At 44.3% G+C, this 17,101-nt stretch overlaps 1 protein-coding gene across 4 annotated transcripts in view; it reads left to right on the forward strand.

Moving 5' to 3' along the window:
- Nucleotides 1-17,101, forward strand: part of NCKAP1L (NCK associated protein 1 like) — a 46,342-nt gene that overhangs the window by 25,687 nt on the left and 3,554 nt on the right. For 2 of the 4 annotated variants that reach the window (XM_023210878.2, XM_023210880.1), the window contains 12 exons: nucleotides 643-788; nucleotides 1,075-1,206; nucleotides 3,752-3,970; nucleotides 5,480-5,610; nucleotides 8,467-8,627; nucleotides 8,754-8,847; nucleotides 9,004-9,086; nucleotides 9,424-9,504; nucleotides 12,391-12,484; nucleotides 13,396-13,512; nucleotides 14,526-14,635; nucleotides 16,444-16,533. In XM_023210878.2, the coding sequence (XP_023066646.1) occupies nucleotides 643-788; nucleotides 1,075-1,206; nucleotides 3,752-3,970; nucleotides 5,480-5,610; nucleotides 8,467-8,627; nucleotides 8,754-8,847; nucleotides 9,004-9,086; nucleotides 9,424-9,504; nucleotides 12,391-12,484; nucleotides 13,396-13,512; nucleotides 14,526-14,635; nucleotides 16,444-16,533 (1,458 nt within the window). The remainder of the gene's footprint in view (nucleotides 1-642; nucleotides 789-1,074; nucleotides 1,207-3,751; nucleotides 3,971-5,479; nucleotides 5,611-8,466; nucleotides 8,628-8,753; nucleotides 8,848-9,003; nucleotides 9,087-9,423; nucleotides 9,505-12,390; nucleotides 12,485-13,395; nucleotides 13,513-14,525; nucleotides 14,636-16,443; nucleotides 16,534-17,101) is intronic. The other 2 variants (XM_023210879.2, XM_023210881.1) reach the window with 2 other exon arrangements.

A 17,101-nucleotide genomic window follows, 5' to 3' on the forward strand; every position in this document is an offset into this window, starting at 1 on the left:
GCTCAGCAGCTCTGGAATAAATGGAGAGAATTCCAGTCACTTTGAAGGAGATGCCTGAGTGGGATGTCTGAGTGAAGACAAGAGATGACAGGGTGATGTTTAAGCTAATTAGCAAGAAATATGATATTTTTAAAAAAGTGGAAAGACAATGCTGGCCACATTGTGAACTCCAAATCTTTGGAGGGCTATGGTGGTGTGGGTAATTGTCTCATGAGATAGAATAGGAAGGGATGTAGCACGTGAGATGATTGTTCCATCTAGTAAAAAATAACTGTTTTCCTATGTTGGAAGACCCTGCAAAGCATAATTGAGTGGGACTTTTAGATCTTGTTCTTTATACTTGAGTTTTTCCATTAAGAAAGGCTCTCTCAGGATGTGGGTATGGGAGTGAGGCTCTGATCCCTAAAAGACACTGCCATCTTGAGACTTAGAGCCTGTACACGCAGAGATATTTATGAAAACTGAAAGAGGTGAGCCCATTCTGAATAGGCCACCATTAAAGAAAGAGATGCGTGGAAGGAAAGAGAGGAAGGCAGAAAAATAAAATAACAGACAACAATGGACAACAACTTTTTTGTAACTGTCAGATGCCGTTTTAGCAACAAATCTCCTTTCTCCATGTACCTGTGTTTGTTTCTGAAGCTCCTGCCTAAGCACTGTGCCACTACAATCAGCAAAGCCAAGAACAAGAAAACCGTGAAGCAGAGGCAGACTCCCAGGAAAGGAGAGCCTGAGAGGGACAAGCCAGGAGCTGAGAGTCACCGAAAGAACCGCAGCGTTGTCACCAAGTGAGGACCTGGGCCCTAGACGGCCAGCTGGGTACTGCATCAAAGAAGGCAGGAAAGGAAAGAGGAAAGGTGACACAGAAAAAAAAAGAGCACAAGTCGTGGTGGGGAATGAGGGGCACAGAAAAGCACTTCAATGTGAATTTCCTCCTCTGCCTTTGAGGTCTACATCAATGTGTACTCTTTTAGGCTGAGTATCCCTAGAAACTGGGTCATGAGCCCAACACGTCCTTCCTAGACATTAGCAGACAGTGCCAGACCTGTAATCCAGGCTCATTTTACTTTCTAGCATGGACAAGCTACACCTAAACTTGACAGAATTGGCACTGACAATGAATCATGTATACAGTTTCTCTGTGTTTGAACATACTATCTTCCCTTCTGAGTACCTCAGCAGCCACCTGGAGGCCAGACTCAACAGGTATCACTCTTTCCTTGCCCTCTGTTTGGACGGTAGTCCTCATACTGTGCCATCTACCTCTATGTGTAGTGTGGGGGTCCTCAAAGTTGGGTCCCGTTACATTCATCCTGGTGGTCATGCTACATGGTGGAGATTCTGATGCGGTCAGTCTAGCATAGGTTCCAAGCATCTCTATTAAAAGCAAACAAAAGGAACCCCAAACCTCTATAGGTGGTTTTGATGAACACCCAAAATTGAAACCACTGTTTTAGTAGAATGAGCAAGGCCTTTGCAGTGAGCAGACCTGTGTTGACAACCTGGTCATTAGCTAAGACATTGGAGCAGATCATCCAGCTTATTTGAGCCAGTTTCCTTCCTTGTAAAGTAAGGATAGTGGTATTTACCTTACTTATGGATAATTGAGAATTACCCATAATTGAGATTTGCAAAGTTCCTGACGTATGTTAGGCTTTAATAAAATACATTCCTTGCCTCCACTTTGACCCTCGCTCCATTGCCCCGGAAAGTAAGAGGCACGCCCCTTACACTGGAATTGGGCACTACAGTCCGCAAGTAGGCGAATGGGAGGAAGAATTATTATGAATAAGCCTCAACCCTTCTGTGTTTTGTTTTGGAGTGTGTAGCTTATTCATTCATTCAACAAATATTTATTGAACACCTGCTGTGTGTCAGCAGTATTCTAAAGCTGTTTATACAGCAATATATGAAACAAATCAAAACTCTGCCTCCATGCTTACTTCTAGTGGGGAAGATAGATAAACAAAACAAGAAAGTGGAATACATAGTAGATTAGGTAGTGATAAGGGCCAAGCAGAAAAATAAAGCAGGAAAGGGAGATAGGAAGTATGTGTGCTGGTGGTGGTGGTGGTGGTGGCAGAAGTGGGTGTTGCAGTTTTAGATGGAGTGGCCAGGAAAGGCCTCCTTGAGAAAGTAACATTTCAGTGAACCTGTGAGGACACTGAGAAAGCCAGGCATGTGACTACTGGGGAAAGAGCATTCTAGGTAGAGGAAACGGCAAGTGCGAAGGCTCTGAGGTTTGAACATGCCTTCTAGGTTCAGTGGACATGGAGGAAGACAGTGTGTCTGCAGCACTATGAGCCTGGGAGAGACTGGTAGGATGTGAAGTGAGGGAGGTCAGAAAAGTCGCAGATTGTATATGCACTTACATGTCATTGTAAGGACTTCGGCTTTTATTCTGAGTGAGATGGGAGATGGGGAGCCTTGGCAGGTTTTGTGCAAAGCTGTAATCATTAGACTTGACTCAGTATTTTACTCTGGCTGCATTAGTGGGGGCAAGGACAGAAGCAGGGAAACCAGTTATGAGTCTATGTTTTGATTGTCAGAGAAGCAAATTTATTTTTCAATTAGGATTTTGCTTGGGTGAAGTTAAATTAGTTTGTTTTTATTACATACACATGAACTATAAGGAAGAAAGTGTCTCAGTTGCATACACAATGTCAGGAAGATGACAGTTTGATAATGGCCCACGTGCAAGCCTTCAGATGCTGGTGGTGGTTTCCATGCCCTGGAGCAGCATGAGTGTGATATTCAAGTTTTACCAGATAATCTCTGATACTTGCTTCACTGACATCATTGTTCCCAATGCCCTAAGGTTGGCCTAGAGGTTTGGCCTCAGTGTGAACTCTAAATTAGATTAGCCTTGCCCTTAGTCTGTCCCTTCTGTATTATTTTTCCCTCAAGTGGTACTTGAGAGTCTTTTCCCTTTCATTTGTGGAACAGACCAGCCCCCCTTTCCCATCATCTCCCCTGCCATAAGCATTTTGCCAAAAACACCAAACAAACAAAAAACTACCTCTTTCCTCTGTGGTTTACATTTTAACAAGGAAAAAGTCCTTAGTCAGAGGACTAACTCTAATTGTGAAATCTCAGATGCCTGGGGAAGATATTTTGAAAGGAGTTGGGGGTCCAGTGGTAAGGGGTCTTGCTGGTGTGCCCCTACAATAATGTAGTGTGGATAGTTATTCTACCCTCTCTAATGTTGCCTATAGCTGCATGCCAGCCACACATGATCTTTATTCAGCCCTGGCATGTCATGGCTACTCGGGATTATAATATACTTCCAAGGATTTCTAAGCATGGTTTTCTATTTCTGACAGTGATTAGAACTAATTCTTTTCAAGGAGAAAAGATAAATACTGGCACTGAGAATGCAGAGGGTGTGAACTCTCAGGTAGAGTTAGATGGAATTAGAGAGCCCAGGTCTTTTACTACCTGAACTATTTCTCCAGAGGAGGAAGAAAAGCATAGTAATTACGGATCAAATATTACTGGAATCAAGTCCCAGCTCGGCCACTGCCAGCTGTGTGGTCTTCAGCAATGATTTATTATCTCTGTGTCTCAGTTTCCTCATCTATAAAAATGAGGATAATAACTGTCCCTAGCTCATTAGGTTGCTATGAGGTTTAAATGAGATAATATGTGTAGTAAAATCCTAGCACAGCACCTGGAAGACAATGTACACTCAACAATTGTTACTGTATTTATCATTATGATTGTAATTCTAATTTTTTTTTAAATCATCTAGAGCCATTGTGTGGCTGACTGGTTACAATGCCACGACCCAGGAGATCGTACGGCCTTCTGAGCTGTTGGCAGGAGTCAAAGCATACGTTGGTTTCATACAGTCACTGGCCCAGTTTTTGGGTGCAGATGCTTCCAGAGTCATCCGCAATGCCCTCCTGCAGCAGACACAACCACTGGATTCCTGCGGGGAGCAGACAGTCACCACTCTCTACACAAACTGGTCAGTATTGCTTAGGCTTTCCCCCGCCTTACTTTGTGTTGGCACTTTTCCCTTTACACAGTAGGACCTCAGGGCCTGAGCATTTTAGCTCCCAGGGTCATAGACCCCCAAATGGAGGGTTGCTTCTCCTTGAGGAATGGAGCAATAGCTTGAGACAACTTGAGACAAGCCCAGATCCCCTTCTGTCCACCACGAAGTTTCCTTCTTACCTTCACTGGAACATCCTTCGGCTTACCCTGAAGTTATTTGACCTTTTTCCTCTAATATCCAGTTCTTAACCTTTCTTTTTTTGGATTCTTACTGTTTCAGTTTCAACTGATCTCTCTTCCTCTTTTCAAAGTTCTCTTATTTCTCTTTTTGCCCTCACTTCTCCTTCTGAAAATCATCTGCCTACTACCATCTCTCTGGAACGTCTCCTCGTCCCCAGATGTGACTATTGTTCTCACTAGAGAAGGGGGCCTCCTCCCAGCAACTGGAGAAAGTGGGAATCAGCATGTTTCCTTTGACATGTTAAGGAAAGGAGCTGGATTCCTACCTCCCCAAGCCACTGGGTGGCGCTCTTAACCCAAAATCAGCTCAGTAGGCGACAGGCTGCAAAGAAGAACCCCCCAGAACAAGGGGACACAAGTTTGCAAATGCGAATGCCAACTGGGGCCAGGCAGGAAAGGTAAACGGATGTGCCACGTGGGCCAGGCAGTGACTTTGAGGAGTTGGAGAGGGAATAACCCCTCTAAAGGGAACGGCCACCACTTAGCTCCACCTGATTGCTGCCCTGCTAAATCCCTATTTTTTACGTAAAAATCTGTTTCAAATTTTGACAAAAATTTTCCCATAGGTACCAGAGAAGGTGATTCAACCCCTCTTTCCCTGTCAACTGTTTTCAGCATAAATTCAAAGGAAAAAAAAAAAAAGTTCGACTGGGTTTGGCCCACTGGCGGTTAGCTTGTGATGTCTGTTAAATACAGACCCACAGCAAGTGCCTGGAAGAGGTGGGTTGGTCATGCCCTCCTCTACCCACATTGGCTGTAGCCCAGCTCCTTTAAGTTTGCCTAGAGGTCAGGAGGAACTATTTGGAGACTGATGACCTGTGCTCACAGGGTACCTCTTTGCCCAGGAGGTTTCAGAGTATATTTCAAAGGAGTCTAATTAAGCAGTGACTTTTTTTCTTGCCAGGTTGAGCCTGTCTCACCTGACAGAGGGTAAGGGTGAGGGGAATACGGCTGTGGGAAAGAGCAGTGGTTGAGGGAGGGGAGCGCATGCTATTGTGTTTGACAGTATAGCAAAATATCCTGTAGGTTAGAGGTGAAGTGGAATTCCAGTACTGCCAGTTGTTTTCGATCCAACAGCTTGGGGTGTTAATTAGAACACTGTACTGTCATCTTTGAGTTTCTTCTCCCTACCCCAGTCTTTTGCAGAGTTTTTCTTTCTGAGCTCAGTGGTAGTAGTAGGGAGTGGTGGTAGGGAGAGGGGATTGGACCCTAATCTGTGCTTTCTTGGCCAACCCTGTAGGTACCTGGAAAGTCTGCTTAGACAGGCAAGCAGTGGGACCATCATCTTCTCCCCAGCCATGCAGGCCTTCGTCAGCCTGCCCAGAGAAGGGGAGCAGAACTTCAGTGCAGAGGAGTTCTCTGACATCTCTGGTGAGCCCAGGGCTTGGTCTTCTTTTCAAGGAGCTGAGCCATTCCTTCAGTGCACAGAGAATAAAAGGCTAGGACATGTATTTAGGTTGATGCAAAAGTAACTGTGGTTTTTGCAGTGAAAAGTAATTGCAAAAATTACTTTTGCATCAACCTAATAGTAAAGGGTAAGGGATAAAGTGTAAGGAGGACATTCTGCTGTTTGGAATTATTAAACAGTGGTCTGCTGTCATGGCATGTTGTTGTTGTTGTTGTTGTTGTTGTTGTTGTTCTTCTTCTTCTTCTTCTTCTTCTTCTTCTTTTTGAGATGGAGTCTCGCTCTATCGCCCAGGGTAGAGTGCAGTGGCATGATCTTGGCTCACTGCAACCTCCACCTCCTGGGTTCAAGCGATTCTCCTGCCTCAGCCTCCCGAATAGCTGGGACTACAGGCACCTGCCACCACACCCAGCTAATTTTTTACATATATATTTTTTTCAGTAGAGATGGGTTTTCACCATGTTAGCCAGGATGGTCTTGATCTCCTGACCTCATGATCTGCCCGCTTCAGCCTCCCAAAGTGCGGGGATTACAGGCTTGAGCCACCGCGCCCAGCCGGCATCTTATTCTTTAGGGATACATTTTAGAGTTTTAGTCAGTGTTTGGATTGCTGATGTTTAATAATAACGATGATGAGATGATACATGGCATTTATTGTGGGCTAAGTTCTAAGTGTTTATGCATATTAACTCAATTAATCCTCATAACAGCCTTGAGGTATAATAGATACACTTATTCCCATTTTTCAGATGAGGACACTGGGACACAGAGAGTTTAAGGAACTTGCCTAAGTCCACACATTCATAAATAGTAAGACTGGGAGTTCAACTCCAGGCAGTCAAACTCCAGGACCTGGGGGCTTAAGTGCTGTACAGTGCTGCCTTCCAGTGTCTAGAAGTGCTTTTGTGTCTCAGGGGGAGGCAGGTAAGGAGTGTGTAGTGAATGAGATGGGAAGCCGTTCCCTTTCTCAAGAGGGTTTGAAACCATAGAGATCCTTTTTAATAGATTTGTTTCTACCAACTAATTCATGAACTATCCCACTTCTTTCTCCTTCCTCTCACCTCCATATAAATCAGGGATGCTGCGTAGTATCTGGGACAGGGAGAAGATGTTCCAGTGATGCTGTCCTCTCTGGTCTTCTTCTTTGGGGGGTGCTAAGAAAGCCAAAGTACACAGTTCTGTTTTCCAATTCTGTCTTCTTCCCATCACCCTGCCTCCATCAGTAAGCTGACCCTACGCTTTACCTGCTGCAGGTTTCAGATGTCCCCTTCTCATCAACTCTACCCACAAACTGTAGGCAGCCTCTAAAATCAGCTTTAGGTCTTGCTGACAAATGACAAGCAGCAGGAGGTAATGCTGATTCCCCCTTCTACCACCCCCACCCCAATTTCCCTGGGTTGCCATAGTGATGGGGCAATGCTACTGCAAAAATAGATAGATGGAAAGAGAAGGATGCCCTAGGGTTGCTAGCTGAGGGTAGAGAAGACTGGAGTAAGGAGCTTTGGCAGATCCAAACTGGTAGATCAGTGTGTCTCCTCTCCGTCAGCTCCAGATGGCGATTCAGCTCTTATTCCTCTCTGTCAGCCATTGTGGCAATATCCAAGTTGATTGGTCAGGAAATCCCTTCATAGTTCTCAGCTCAGTTCTTCCTATTAAAACAGGTTGACTCTAAAAATGTCTAATATCTATGGTGGACAAGGCTCTGTGTCAGTGGCTGTGACCAGTTCCGTTTCCTCTGTCATTGATGGAGGTGGAGATCACTGGTCCTGCCTTGAAAGATTTGAGTGTGGAGCCTTGACTTCGATTTCTCTCTGAACTCTTATGAGCAATATTAAACTTGCCTTTCTTCTACTGGTCTCTTGTTGTTGTTACTTCTGGTCTTTCATGATTTTCCCTGCTGGGATGGCCCATAGCCAGAGATCATAGCTAGAGCTCCTGCCTATTTGAATTTGTCACTAGTGTTTCTAAAATGGGATTTCCCCAGGCAGGTTTTATTTAATTCACAAAGGGCCAGAGCAGGCTGGGTGGCAAGGGATAAAGCACTGGGACTGACTAGAGAAAAGAAAGATTTAAAGGAATAAAGAACTGAGACTCTGGGGGATGTGTGTTGATTATGAAAAGAGAAAAGGTAGCTTAAGGAGAGGAAAATTTGGACAGTGCGACACTAAGTAAGGGAAGTAAAGGGGAAAACATACAAAAAACATCAGATCTTAGATGAGGAAATAGTTGTATCTGCTGGGATGCAGTAAGGGGCAGTAAGACATTGCACTAGGCTTCCAGTACCAGCCCCTGATGTGGTTAAGTGGCCTTGGACAAGCACTTAACCCCCCCTTGTCTGTAAAACCATGATGATCCTTCCTATGCCACGTACTTCAGAGGACTCATAACATCATCATAATAATTCCTTATCCATATATTTTCCAAAGTTTTTATAATATATCTTCTTTACTCTCACATCAATTCTGTTAGTTGTTCATGGCAGATATTCATATCCTCATTTTACAGAGAAGTAAACCAGGCTCAGAGAGGTTCAATGACTTAAGGTCTTACATCTAATAAAACTAGTATAGCTAGTACAGCAAGAGTAAAACCCAAGTGTCATGTAAAGGGACGTGGGAAAGTGTAGATTCTCATAGGAAAGTGAAGTAATTAGTTATCATTTGTGGTAAGTCTTGGTGTGAGTACCGGTGGAGAGAGGGTAAATGTCCCATAGACTTGCCAGACTTGTCACTTGAATGTAGGATTTTAGCCATTTTTGCTCCTTGACTTCTCATTTTCTTTCCTTGCTGGAAAACATTTTAAATGTTCAAATTACCCTATAGCTGTTGTACAAATGCTCCAGTGCCTTCTGAGTCCCATCTGGGGCCTCTGTAACTCTGTTCCAGAGATGCGGGCCTTGGCTGAACTCCTGGGCCCCTATGGCATGAAGTTCCTGAGTGAAAACCTGATGTGGCATGTAACCTCTCAGATTGTGGAGCTGAAGGTACTATGGAAACAAGCCCCTGGGAAAAAGGTCCTACAAGAGGATGGGTATAGGAGACTGGCGGGGGAAGATGTAACATTGGTCTCTTCTTTTCCTGCTTAATGTCTCTGTGTTCCCGGGCTGCAGAAGCTGGTGGTGGAAAACATGGACATACTTGTTCAGATCAGATCCAACTTTAGCAAGCCGGACTTGATGGCTTCTCTGCTGCCCCAGCTGACAGGTAAGCGTCCTCTTCACCTACAGTGAGAAGAAGCTATGGAATCACATTGCAGATGACAGGGGTTTTCAGGAATCTGGAGGCTAGGCTGGGCCTGTAGAATCAAAACCATCACCAATGTCCTAAATTCTCTTTTCTAACACCCTTCTTTCTCCTCAGGGGCTGAAAATGTGCTAAAGCGCATGACCATCATTGGGGTTATCCTCAGTTTCAGGGCCATGGCCCAAGAGGGACTTCGGGAGGTGAGTTGGTGGGGAGGGGTCTATCACAGAGTCACAGATACCGCTGCGGGTAGGATTGGTGTGAGAAGTTGTGGAAGTATTGCGGGAATCAGTTTTAACTTCTGCTTCAGAAGGGGTTGGTGAGCATTGAGAAGAGGGAGCGTAATTTGGCAGAGATCCTAGAAGATCCCTGGGAATAAATGAGCTTAGGAAACCTAGAGGCATAAGGAGAGGGATGGCTTGGAAAGCTGGCTAGGTTCTTATGTAAGTTGAGTGCCCCTCCTTTTTTTTATTTCTACCTATTTTTGAAGGCACTGGTCATGGTCTTGTGGACTCATTTATCTTCTCTTTCCTTCAGGTTTTCTCCTCCCACTGCCCATTTCTTATGGGTCCCATTGAGTGCTTGAAGGAGTTTGTCACTCCAGACACAGACATCAAGGTATGGGGGAGTGCAAAGTAGAATCTAATTAGGAGACTTTTGTTGTTGAAAAGGAGGTAGCTAGGATCTTGTAAGGGAGAGCGGGTTCTGAAGAATACCACAGGGATAAGGGCGAGGGTTCGAATAGGAAAACTGGTCAGATGAATATTCTTGGAGAGAAAGAGCAGAGCTGGCAAGACGTAGGGGGATGTAGAGAAGTGGGAGGCTGGGAGACACTGTGAGGGTTGGGGAGACATTACTGGAGGGGAAGGGGTAAGACCTGGGGTAGTATCTGTAGGTTTTCACCTGACATGAGCACTGTGTAAATTAGATAAACTACATGAAAACAAGTCCGCTCTTTAGTCTTGAGGTTAGGTACTGTTTGTAGGAAGATTTGTTCCTTTCATTCCCACCCACCCTACCTGCCCTCAGTCTTTCTTTTCCTGTCCTTTTCTTCCTCCCATTGTTAAGCTTTCTGGTTCCTCTATGTCTGTATCACCTGTCTCAGACTCCCATTTACTACAGGAGATGGTGAGAGGAAGAAGGGCTTCCGCAGGCAATATAAGTTAAGCATCCATTTCCCACCCATCTCCCACTTTTGAGTCATCTTGTCTTTTGAATCATTTGGAACTAAGAAGTATGCTATGGCAGGAAATACAGCTAAAGCCTAGGAATAGAATCCTTCACATGCATAGGGCAGGCTCCTTCTCTTATAATTGATTCCTTTAACGGAGACTGGTCTGTGAAAAGAGGAAACTGGTTAGCAGGAAGAATTAAAGTTATGTGTTAAGAAAATCTTCCTTACTTTGAGATCAAAAGAATTGTGAAATTTCCCCCTATATCTTCCTAAAATCATGAGGGGCAAGTGACTATGGGGGCAGTGTTTCACTGGGATAGCTGCCCCTCTTGAAAGATCTTTGATTTTAAGCTGAGCCTGGGTTTCTGGCAGCTGCTGATGTTGGTCCAAATGCTCTAGGCTGTCAGGAGCTTGTCTAGCTGATATCTCCTGGGTAGCTCCAATCTTTAGGCTCTGCCTGCCTGTGAAAATAAGCAGGTAGGGGCAGAGAGGGAGGATGGCCGGTCCATCAGAGATGCTGTTACTGCCTCAGAGGAGCAAGAAGATTAGAAGAAGAAAAAATAAAATCCCTTCAACCATCCCTTTCTTCCCGCAGAAAACCTCATGAACCAGGTTCCTTATCTCCGAGGCCATGGTTCCACAAATGGTCATTTAGGCAGTAGGGGATTTAAATAAGGGCAGAAAAGAAGGTGGCAAAGATTTGGCTTCTGTGTCAGTAACGCAGGCAGAGTGTGTGTATGTTGTTATGTCTGTGGGATTCTTTTTTTTTTCTTGAGACAGAGTCTCGCTGTGTTGCCCAGGCTGGAGTGCAGTGGTGGGATCTCAGCTCACTGCAACCTCTACCTCCTGGATTCAGGCAATTCTTATGCATCAGCCTCCCGAGTTCCTCCTGGAACTACAGGTTCATGCCACCACACCTGGCGAATTTTTGTATTTTTAGTAAAGACAGGGTTTCACCAGGTTGGCCAGGCTTTTCTCCAACTCCTGGACTCAAGTGATCCGCCCACTTTCATGAGCCATCGCTCTGGCCAGTCTGTGGGATTACTTGCATGAGATAGTTAGTTGTCCAGTATTAAAACAATTATCCTTGTTCTTTCAAAAAACATTTTTTTTTTTTTTTTTTTTTTTTTACATCTAAAAAGAGGTCTAGAGACTTAGTATGGGAATAGGGGCTTGGGGCTGTGTCCTGGGAACCTGATTGTAAGTACAATGAGAGAGTCAGGTATCAATCAATCAATCTTTATTGAATGCCTTCTATGTGCTCAGCATTATGTTAAACACTAGAGAAGATAAAGAGAAATGCAAAACTCCTGGCTTTAAGATAAAGGAAGAGGATGGAAAGGCATCACATTTTCTCTGTTAGTCACTTGGGTCGATGCTTTACACATGTGGTCTAATTTAATCTTCACAACAACTATGTGAGGTAAATGTTATGCCAGTTTTATAGATGGGAAAATGAGGGATCAAAGAGGTTAAGTAACTTTTAGTCAAGGTCACACACTTAGTAAGTGGTGTTGCTAGGACTTGAACCCAGATCTGTCTCACTTCAAAGCTTTTTTCTTCCTTCACTATGCCATGAGATTTAAAAACACTATCTATTTGGGGAGATAAGGAGATGAGTCTTGCATTCTATCTAAAAAGATAACTAACACCAGATGCTGTGTGTGATCAATGCTAAGTCAGTGGTACCAACGTTAAGGAGGGAAGAGCTGGGTTTGGGCTGAAGTAATCAGGTAGGGCTTGACAGAGAAGATGAGATCTAAGGGATGGATGTAACATATATATATATATATATATATATATATATATATATATATAAATAGAGGAGAGAAAAGGACCCTCGAAAGAGGGAAGCACCTGAATCAGAGTATGGGAGAGGAAGTTGTAGTTTGGGGACACTGAATAAATTATCCCGGCAGCACCGAATGAAGGAAGTATTTAGGAAAATGAAGTTGAAAAAGTAAATTTGTACTATGGGGTGTCCTAAAGTTTTTTTTTTCCCCCCTGTAGGATAGGGAGAGCTATGAAGGGAATATATAGAAAATATTATAATAAACCAGAAAGTTTAAAATCTGTGATTAGCTGGGCACTGTGGCTCATGCCTGTAATCCCAGCACTTTGGGAGGCTCAGGCAGGAGGATTTCTTGAGCCCAGGAGTTTGAGACCAGCCTGGACAATATAGTGAGACTCTCTCTGTCTTTCTCTGCATAGATATAAAAGTATCTTTTAAAAAAATCAAATCTGTGATCAAGAAGTCCTGGCTACGCATTCCTCTGTCAAGCTGTTATGTCCTGCGAATCCTCTTTAGAATGCTGTTTTCTTCTCTCCAGGTGACCCTGAGTATCTTTGAGCTGGCATCTGCTGCAGGTGTGGGCTGTGACATTGACCCAGCCTTGGTGGCTGCCATTGCTAATCTGAAAGCTGGTAAGATTGGGGAAAGGGGGCATGATTTGGGAAAGGAGGGCTTGGGCCTTATTTTGGGTGGAAAAATGTCAATGTCAAAGAAGGCTTTATTTGAGATTATATATTCAGAGGATATAAGCTGAGAGCAAAGGAAGGACCCTAACCTTCAGAAAATACTTACATAGTCAATTTAGATTTATCCTCAGGTTTCAACTAGTTGATCTACCAATCAGCCAAAAAGCACTAAGTGAGAGTCTGCTTGGTGCTCAGCAAGTGCTCAAAGGCATTTACAATCTGGTTGGGAAAATAAGATTAATGCAAATGAAACAATGAGAGAACAATACAAAATAGTGAGTTGTGTGGTATAGCACCCAAGTTCCCCATAGTGATTTTGTGCTTTCTCCCTCCACATAATCAACTTGACACTGTTTATTTCTTCCCATGTCACACTTGACATTTATATTTTCCATTACACATTTCCTCTGATTGCATTCATACCTATATGCACTCAGAACAGGATGAACCAAGGGGCTAGGATTAAGGCCTTTCAAAATGGCCAGACTTACCCTTCTTCTTCGTCTCAAGGTGAGTGAGAATCTTTCCTCTTCTTCCTGCCTCTCCACTCCATCAGGCAGTGGACAGGCATCCTAGGGTTGCATTGTACATCAGCAGAGCCCTTGGCTGAAAGTTCTGCCCTGTCACCAGGGAGGCCTCCAGGACTGGACTCAGGCCGCTCACTGTAGGTGGATGCTAGTCCTGTTTCTTCAGGAAAATTAAGTAATAACTTGCCCATAGGGCTTCATAAAGTGTTTTCATAGATATTTTCTCGTGTGATCCTCACAGCAATTCTGTGAAGTAGGACCCCGGTAACAGATAACTCCTGTTTACTGACCTTATTCATTTTTCCTCTTTTCCTTTTTCCCTCTCACCAGATACTTCATCTCCTGAGGAGGAATATAAGGTGGCCTGCCTGCTCTTGATCTTTCTGGCAGTTTCCCTCCCACTCCTTGCCACTGACCCTTCTTCCTTTTATAGCATTGAGAAGGATGGTAAGTAAGGGGTAGGTTTGAGAGACCAGTGCTATTCAAGTTAGTGTCCTGGGATAGAGAGAGGAGACAGAGACACTGGAAAATATAGATTTCTGACTTGGGTGTAAAGTTATATTTCAAAAAGCACTTGAAGGCTGGGCACGGTGGCTCACGCCTATAATCCAACACTTTGGGAGGCCAAGGTGAGGTGGGTAGATCACTTGAGCCCATGAGTTCAAGAGCAGCCTAGGCAATGTGATGAAACCTTGTCTCTACAAAAATAAATAAACTAGCCAGGCACGGTGGCCTGTAGTTCCAGCTACCTGGGAGGCTGAGGTAGGAGGATGGCTTGAGCCCAAGTGGTCAAGGATGCAGTGACCCATGATTGTGCCACTGCACTCCAGCGTGGTGACAGAGTAAGACCCCCTTTTTTCCCCCGAGATGGAGTTTTTGCTCTTATTGCCCAGGCTGGAGTGCAATGGCGCCATCTTGGCTCACTGCAATCTCCGCCTCCCAGGTTCCAGCAATTCTCCTGCCTCAGCTTCCCGAGCAGCTGGGATTACAGACATGTGCCACTATGCGAGGCTAATTTTGTATTTTTAGTAGAGACGGGGTTTCTCCATGTTGGTCAGGCTGGTCTCGAACTCCTGACCTCAGGTGATCCACTCCCCTCAGCCTCCCAAAGTGCTGGGATTACAGGTGTGAGCCACCGCGCCTGGTCAAGATCCTGTCTTAAAAAAAAAAGGAAAAAAAAAAAAAAAACACCCGCTACCCTTAAAAACAAAACGAAATGAAACAAAACAAAACAAAACACCACACTTGAGAATGAGAGAATGAACTATGCATAATTCGATTTCAATAAGATTTCATAGGAATATCATGCCTCTAATCCCAAAATGCCCTCTCATCCTTTTGGTGTCAAATACTGGTGGCTCAGCCTGAAAACATGAGAAATTACCAGTTTGGGTCATCCTGGAGTGGCTTACTTTGTCATTTCCTTTTGTTTCTCTCCATCTATATAATTAATAACCTAGGTTACAACAACAATATTCATTGCTTGACCAAAGCCATCATCCAGGTGTCTGCTGCCCTCTTCACGCTGTACAACAAGAATATTGAAACTCACCTCAAGGAATTTCTGGTGGTGAGTGGGTCTAGGTTATAAAGAGTGGAAGACTGCAAAGGGCTGGAATTGGTTTGACTTAAATCTGTAGACAATTATCGTTGAACAGGCTTTTGAGTCTAACTTCCCATCTAATTCATTCAGTAAAGAATGAGAATCTACTATATGAAAGGCAAGGATTTCTTCTAAATTTCCTAACAGCTGGTGTTTCAGCCTCTGCTTGAATATTTGGAAAGATCATTGTCTGAGTTCTAGTTTTGGATCTGCCATTAAGTAGTTGTGTGACCTCTGAAGTGCCAAGCTTTTGGGGCCTCAGTTTTTTCATAAATAAAACAGGGAGATTAAACTGAACCCTTGAATTCAGATTAAACCGAACGCATGCACCTTGATGTGCATCAGAATATCCTGGGGAGCTTGTTAAAATACAGATTCCTGATCTTTACACCAGACCTACTGAGTTAGAATATTGTAGGGTGAGTCTAGGCCTCTGTGTTTTTAATAAGGCCTCTGGGAGATCAAATGCACATTAAAGTTGTAGAGACACTGAGTCTTATAATCTCTAAGGCCCTTTCTAAGTCTGTACGGACAAATGGTCAATGACTACTTTTCAAACTTTAATGTATATCAGAATCATCTGGAGAGTTTCTAATTTAGTAGATTAGGGTGGGGCTGAAAAATATGCATTTCCGTTCCCAGGTAATCTTGATGGTGCTTGTCTGGGGATCTCACTAGAATCAATGGTCTAGATTTCTAGGGACTGGAACTTACAATTAGGCAGCAGATTCCACTGTAGGTCGTATCCAATTTCTTTGAAAAAAATGTTAAAAATTTTAGCCAAAATTTGACTCCCTGTAACTCTCACCATGGATCTTAGTTTTACCTCTAGGAAAACTCAGAATAGAATAGGCCCTAGAATTTTCCATTCTGCATCCCCCATGGAGGAATTTTGTTCATATACTTCTGATACATGGTCCATTCCCCTCTGCTTGCTTGAGCATCCTCAGTAGCAGAGAGCTTATTTCTTGCAAAGTATGGCCCCAGTGTAAGAACCAGGACCTCTGTCTCCTTCCAGGAGGAAACACAGCAGATCATATTGTTCTCTCAGGAATTATACCCTCATCCTGAGAAGTACATGTCAGGGATCATAAGCTTGGTTGGAGTGTCTCTATTTAAGCTGAGGCACCCAACCAGATAGACCTGGCTCTGAGCATCTTAAATGCAAAGAGGATTCACACCAGATCTCTGAGAAGGGGTGAAAAGGGAATCCCCCTTCCCTTGCCTTCCCTTTTATCCTCTTTGTTTGCTAAATGCAGGTCACCTGGGCCTGTGATAACAATGAATCATGTTTCTTCTTTGATCCGCTGGGGGTTTGGGGATGATGGAGATGACAGCCATTTGGGAGTTGACTGGAGAGTACCATGAACGCTGTGTCTGAATCAGAGGCTCAACACTGCCTCTAGTCAGATGGGGAGTCAGTTGTAAACAGCCTGATGACAGTGATGTCTGGAGGCTGCCTAGGAAAAGAGAGGTTAATCTCCTGGCATTCATCACCTGCCTTTGCTCTAGGTTGTTTCCTTGCCCCTTGTAATCTCTCCCCCTAGCACTCCTGGCAACCTGTTGTCTGCACTGGGCGGTCCATGAGATCCAGGCTGGCTTACAGGCAGCATGTATCTCTGAAACCTAGGAGATTTGCCACTTTTTCACCCTGAGTCTTCAGGAATATTCTAGCACTTCTTAACTCTCCTCCTTGATCTTTTCTTACCTTCCTGCAGCCTGAGGCTGTTTGATACTGACCTCTATAAAAATCTGCTTTACAAATTCCCTTACAGGTGGCCTCTGTCAGCCTCTTGCAGCTGGGCCAGGAGACTGACAAGCTTAAAACCAGAAATCGAGAATCCATTTCTCTGCTCATGCGCTTGGTATGTATCTTATTTCAGTTGTTCTGAGAACAGGCAGTGGAAGGGCCAGAGGGAGACTCCTCTTCAGGGTCTTTGCATCCTTGCCATTATCGTCACCCAAAAGCATTAACTAAGGACTTAATTCTGCATAACCCTCTGAGTCTAGTTCTCACGTTCTGGTTAACATTCTAAACTTGTCCTATAATGCCAGAGTAGAGTCTTCAAGGACTTCTGCAAGACACAGCCTTCCTGGCCCCTAAGCTGGCTGGGCCCGTGTCCTGCAATGTTCCCGAGTCTGACCTGGTACGGCGGCTATGCCCCTTTTTGGTAATTACCTGTCGGTACAAGTTTGGTTTCACTTGACAATTTTCTACCACTGCATTTCTTGTCTTTAAGAGTACTATGAAAAGAGTGCTGGGTAACACAGAGCTGAACTCAGAGGTTGAGGGGTGGGAGCTCAGAGCAGGGAAAGGATTTTAGCTGAAAAGCTGTAAGGCAGGGAGCCTGGTGGGCCATGAATCAGGCAGTTCCTGCTGTCTCTTCTCCTTGCTTCCCAAGCTGTGGGCTTCTCTCTACTCTGGCAGAAAGT

Source organism: Piliocolobus tephrosceles, chromosome 10, assembly GCF_002776525.5.
Source record: "Piliocolobus tephrosceles isolate RC106 chromosome 10, ASM277652v3, whole genome shotgun sequence".
Taxonomy (NCBI): Eukaryota; Metazoa; Chordata; class Mammalia; order Primates; family Cercopithecidae; genus Piliocolobus; species Piliocolobus tephrosceles.